The sequence below is a fragment of the Mauremys reevesii genome, linkage group 9 (genome assembly GCF_016161935.1).
Source record: "Mauremys reevesii isolate NIE-2019 linkage group 9, ASM1616193v1, whole genome shotgun sequence".
Classification (NCBI taxonomy): Eukaryota; Metazoa; Chordata; order Testudines; family Geoemydidae; genus Mauremys; species Mauremys reevesii.
Window position 1 is genome coordinate 1,209,733 of NC_052631.1, and position 5,823 is coordinate 1,215,555.

Here is a 5,823-nt window from a genome sequence, read left to right on the forward strand (position 1 = left end):
GGATGCCTCAGACCAGAGCGGGAGTACAGCAAATCTACACACACAAACTTCGCTTCTTTGCTCCAGTCACAAGTGAGGTTTTAATAAATCCGGTTAAAATGCTTTAATGAGCTTGTTTTAGCACAGGCAAAATAACAAACTGGGGCCTTCTGTCTAGTGCAAATGATTCCTGTCCACGCATGGGGCCTGCTCCTGCTCCCAGTGAAACCAGATCAGTGGGAGCCCTTCCATCCAGGTCAATGTGAACTGGGCCGTGCCTCTGGTGCTGCTAGCCTTGCAGAGTGGATTTGCTTCCACAGCAGCAGCATTGCCCAGGAGGTGATTAAAAGGTTTCCCTATTGCCGCAGACGCACAAGCTGTTCTTCAGAGGGGAGAGGCACTGATGGAGCTGGTGGCCTGAAACGCACTGAAGCAAACACAGATTATGTAAAAGTAAACATGACTTTATCATTCCTTGCAGTTGGTGTTTGGATGGCGGGTAAATCAGGCTATTAACGAGCTCTCTTCAACGAGCATTCCTTAGTACAGACCTAATAAGAAACAGATCCTCCTTACTGCTTTAACAGGGCAAAGCCCATCTTTTTCCTCTCCTCTCTCAGCTATTGAAAAGGGGTGGGGGTGGGGCGGAGATGGATATATTTATGGGGAGTCCTTTGTTTATTTTGTGATTTGCCACGGACAGGACAGGTGCCCCCAGCAGAGGATGAGTGTCTAGGGTTATGTTTAAGAAATTTAGAATGACTCAATACAAAATTATTCTCCCTGATTTTTCACTTACGCCCCATGAATCTCTTCCTGCAGTGGTGTCCTCCCTGGGAGAGAGAGATTTGAAGTGGAGCCTCCCATGTCAGATTTCAAAGAGGCATTCTCGAAAATATTCGGATGCCCTTGTAATTCAGAGTCCCCCCTTCACTCCCTCCTGAAAACAGCTGTCAGGAGTAAAGGGCCCACAAACCCCTCCCCGGAGTCCCTAGTTTTTAACCAGTTTCACCCCAGATTTCTCTCTCTGGAAGTATGGTCCAAGCCCTGCAGTCCTCACTCAGGCAGCATTCCGAGGAAATTAAATGCAGGAGTTTAGCCTGACTAAGGGCTGCAGGATTGGGCCTTAAGGGATATGTAGCTCCAAATCATCTTATCCAATTATGTTCAAATACCTCTAAAAATCATTTAAATTAGTTGCATATTGGACAATCCATCTAGGGTGACCAGATAGCAAATGTGAACAATCGGGACAGGGGGCGGGGGGGAAATAAGCACCCATATAAGACAAAGCCCTGAATATCAGGACTGTCCCTATGAAATCGGGATATCAGAACACACCAAAGCAGATTGTGAAGAACTTCAAAAAGATCTCACAAAACTAAGTGATTGGGCAACAAAATGGCAAATGAAATTTAATGTGGATAAATGTAAAGTAATGCACATTGGAAAAAATAACCCCAACTATACATACAACATGATGGGGGCTAATTTAGCTACAACGAGTCAGGAAAAAGATCTTGGAGTTATCGTGGATAGTTCTCTGAAGATGTCCACGCAGTGTGCAGAGGCGGTCAAAAAAGCAAACAGGATGTTAGGAATCATTAAAAAGGGGATAGAGAATAAGACTGAGAATATATTATTGCCCTTATATAAATCCATGGTACGCCCACATCTCGAATACTGTGTACAGATGTGGTCTCCTCACCTCAAAAAAGATATTCTAACACTAGAAAAGGTTCAGAAAAGAGCAACTAAAATGATTAGGGGTTTGGAGAGGGTCCCATACGAGGAAAGATTAAAGAGGCTAGGACTCTTCAGTTTGGAAAAGAGAAGACTAAGGGGGGACATGATAGAGGTATATAAAATCATGAGTGATGTTGAGAAAGTGGATAAGGAAAAGTTATTTACTTATTCCCATAATACAAGAACTAGGGGTCACCAAATGAAATTAATAGGCAGCAGGTTTAAAACAAATAAAAGGAAGTTCTTCTTCACGCAGCGCACAGTCAACTTGTGGAACTCCTTACCTGAGGAGGTTGTGAAGGCTAGGACTATAACAATGTTTAAAAGGGGACTGGATAAATTCATGGTGGCTAAGTCCATAAATGGCTATTAGCCAGGATGGGTAAGAATGGTGTCCCTAGCCTCTGTTCGTCAGAAGATGGAGATGGATGGCAGGAGAGAGATCACTTGATCATTGCCTGTTAGGTTCACTCCCTCAGGGGCACCTGGCATTGGCCACTGTCGGTAGACAGATACTGGGCTAGATGGACCTTTGGTCTGACCCGGTACGGCCTTTCTTATGTTCTTATGTTATGTACCATCCCTTAGTGACTGAAACTCGTTCAACTACCACATCTCACATCTGGGGCCATGCTCCCTCTCGCCATCATGAAAAATCATCTCTTCCTGCACAAACGAGGCTCACCAGATCTCCTTCGTAGGGCTGGCTCATTTCACGTCTTTTTTAAAAACCTCTTACTAGTGTGGCTAAGGATTCTGCACTGTGTTTTAACCAGGTATGAATAATCTCATAGTCTGGCTCCTGGCACATGGATTTCAGACTGCACCCAGCAGTTTATGGGCACAGACACTGCCAGCCTGCTCCTTTAATCACTGGCTTTTCTGCATTTGTCTCAGTTAAGGCACAGTCACTGTGGAAAATATTTATACAAGGGAAATGTCTTACTAATTAACCTTTTAATTGATACCTTCACTCTGGGACAAATGACACCAGGAAGATCTTTCCTACCTTGGGAGCTGCTGCTTACAAACAGATTTACAGCTAAAAATAACCCAGCAGTCCTGGAGGGATCTGGCTAATTGACTTCGCTGCTTATCCCCTGGTAGGTTACGAAATCTGCAAGGGTTTGAGGGATCAGGGGAGGGATTGCAGCAGCCTGCTGCTTTGGCAGTAGTCACCACAGTTTGCAACTGGAGCCTAAACAAGGGACAGCTGTGTGGAATTCACAACAAACAAAAAAGACATTCTGCAAGCTCAGGGGCCGTTACCCAGGCCACCTGGACATTTGCCCAGGTTAGCATTGCTGACCAGTTAGAGCTCCACTTTGGTTCCTCTGATCTGTTAGACCCCTGTGGGTTGGAGCATCCTGCTAATCTGTCCCTCCCATCCCCATCCTGGTGAGTTTAGGAGGGGACACAGAGCAAACATGGATAAAGTGCCTCCCACATACAACAGATTGATGCCAACCAGAGTGACCAGTCTTCAACCAAGCTAGAAACATCTCTTAAACCTTCTGCATTAAAGCTATCAGGAGAAGCCATCTTTGCAGATACCAGACCTTATACACATTCCCATTATTAGTGTGTTATAAAACACTGGGCATGGGCAGGGAAAATGCACATCAGAGTGCACTCTGAGAGTGCAGCTCTCACCTAGCGACAAAGGTGCATTGCCTTAGCTGACACCGGCTAACTGCCTTTCTACACTCCAGCGTACTAACGCTATACTGAAAACTGACGGGATTTTGGAGTTTATTCTTCCCCCTGCTCTTTACAAGAAAAGACACAAAAGATGCTAAATTGCCATACTCCGTCCAGTTCTCTTAAATTATTGTCATCTTTATTAACTCCACTTGTGTGCAAACGGAAAGGGTGGTGTCCTTAAAAATAACAAAATGTATTTGATATACATTTTTTCCATATGTACAAGTGAACATCCACACTTACATTTTTCTTTTGCATAGCAAAAGATATAGAACATTGAGATAGGAGAACACGGGATCAGGTACAAAAAAAAAGGCTAAAAAAAATTCACAACAGTGCAAAAATATCTTACACGACAGCATGGAATGGAACAATTTTTTTTCAAATATATAAAAAGGAAGAAAACTCCCTCTCAGATATTAAATTTTTCATTGTAAACAAAATGCAACATCTCTCCCTCAAGACAGCTGTTTGGAGAATCTGGCAGATCTTCAGGGGTCTCTGGTCAACAACCCAAAGCTCATGCACCAAGCCAGCCAAACTGTTCCTGTCCTCCTTGAAAACGAACAAATATTTTTTAACAAGAGGTGGAAACTGCCAATGAAATTGAGAGGCTGCTCCTGTGACATGACCCCTGGGGAACTGGAACAGGGGCCGAGCGAGCGGGCACCTGCCCAGTGACAGACCCAGGGAATCTCACCTTGTGAGCACACAGGATTGTGTAAAGCATTGCACGTATCTCCCTTGACTTTCCGTCCTGTGCAAAGGCTGTCCTTTGCCTCTGTTTCCCTGCCTCCCGGGGGCTGCGGACCCGGCCGCCCAGAGGCCCCCGCAGGTTCCGTGCAGCCCCACCGGCTCCCCCAGGCAGGCAGTACCGGTGCACGGGGAAGGGCGGGGAGCTGGCGGCTTCTCAGAGCGCACAACGCTCAGCCGGAGCCCCGCCGGGCACTGCCGAGCGCCCCGCGCAGCGCGGAGAGGGGCCAGCGCGGAGAGGGGCGCGGCGCAGCGCAGGCGGCGTCCTCCGGCCGCGGGCTCAGCCGGTCTCAGGCTCCTGGCCGCCCCCCTCCTCCTGGCCGTTGCAGGGCGCGGCGCCCCCCTCCTGGCCGCTGCTCTCGATGGAGGACTCGCTGCCGGTGCTCTCCCCGGACAGCAGCCGGGTGACGCGCAGGTCGGCCCGCAGCGCCTGCAGGTCGTTGCCGATGCTGAGCTCGCCCAGGTCGCTGATGAGCTGGGTCAGCTCCGGCCCGTCCAGGCGGCCGGGGCCCGCCCGCAGCAGCAGCGGGGCGCCGCCGGGCGCCTCCAGGATGTCCTCGCACTCGAAGTGCCGGGCGCGCTCCTCCTGCGCCTCGCCCAGCAGGTCCTCGGTGATGGAGCCCAGCTTGGGCGCGCTGCGGCTGCGCTCCACCGGCGGCTTGTAGCAGCTCTGCCCGTGCAGCAGCTTGCGCAGCGGCACCAGCGGGATGCTCTGCTCCCCGACCAGCTGCTGCTGCTGGTGCCGCGCGTCGTCGCGCTTCTTCAGGCGGCGGAACTCGGCCAGCGCCGCGGCCGAGGTCTGGTAGAGCAGCAGCGCCATGGCCCGCGCCTTCTCGGGCCGGGAGACCAGCACGGCGTGGCAGCGCAGCATCACCGCCTTGTGCTTCAGCTCGTGCCGGTAGATCCAGGCGAAGACGCGGGGCAGGCGCGGGTCGGCCACGCAGTAGGTGACGCGGTGCAGCAGGTAGAGGTGGCCCGGCCGGCGCGGGGCCCGCTCCTCGGCGTGCGCCATGCGGATGCCCTGCGCGCCGATGGTCAGCTTCATCTTGGCGCCCTGCCGGCCCGCCTCGCTCTTGGCCCAGATCTTGCCCACGGCCAGGTCGGTGCAGCCCTCGCCCTTGGCCTGCAGCGTGGCCGCGTTGCCCAGGTACAGCACCGTGTACGTGGGGTCCTCGCTGGTGACGCGGAACTTGCGCCGCTTGGAGCGGAACATGCTGCCCACGCGGTGCAGCGCGCCCTCGGGGCAGGCGCGGGCGAGCGAGCCGAGCGCGGAGCACTGCAGCCTCACCGCATAGCCCTTGGCCTTGCTGGGCTGCCGCGGCTCCTCCGCCAGCAGCTCGAACCTGTTCCGCCGCCACGGCAGCATCTCCCCGCCAGCCCGCCCGCGGGCCCGGCGCAGCGCACGGCCCGGGCCAGGCGCGCAGGGCGGGCGGCCAGGGCGCTCCGCGGGGCAGAGCCGCGCTCAGTCACCGGCCGGCCGGCCGGGCGCGCATCCCCCGGGAAAGGCGCCGCCGCTCCGCGCCCCTGCTCCCGCCTGGCATCCTGGCCGGGCGGGCCGGGCCGCTGCGCCGCAGATATAGGCTGGCGCCAGGCAGGGGCGGCGCTGGAGAGGGGCGGAGAGGAGCAGGGGGAGGAGAGCGG

General features: G+C 53.2%; 1 protein-coding gene across 1 annotated transcript; it reads right to left on the reverse strand.

Annotated features, from left to right (window-relative positions):
- Positions 1-2,234: 2,234 nt before the first annotated feature.
- On the reverse strand, positions 2,235-5,600 carry FAM43A (family with sequence similarity 43 member A). The gene has a single exon (XM_039486970.1). It carries the CDS (start codon positions 5,546-5,548, stop codon positions 4,463-4,465), a length of 1,086 nt encoding a protein of 361 aa, XP_039342904.1. The 5' UTR covers positions 5,549-5,600; the 3' UTR covers positions 2,235-4,462.
- Between the last annotated feature and the right edge of the window lie 223 nt (positions 5,601-5,823).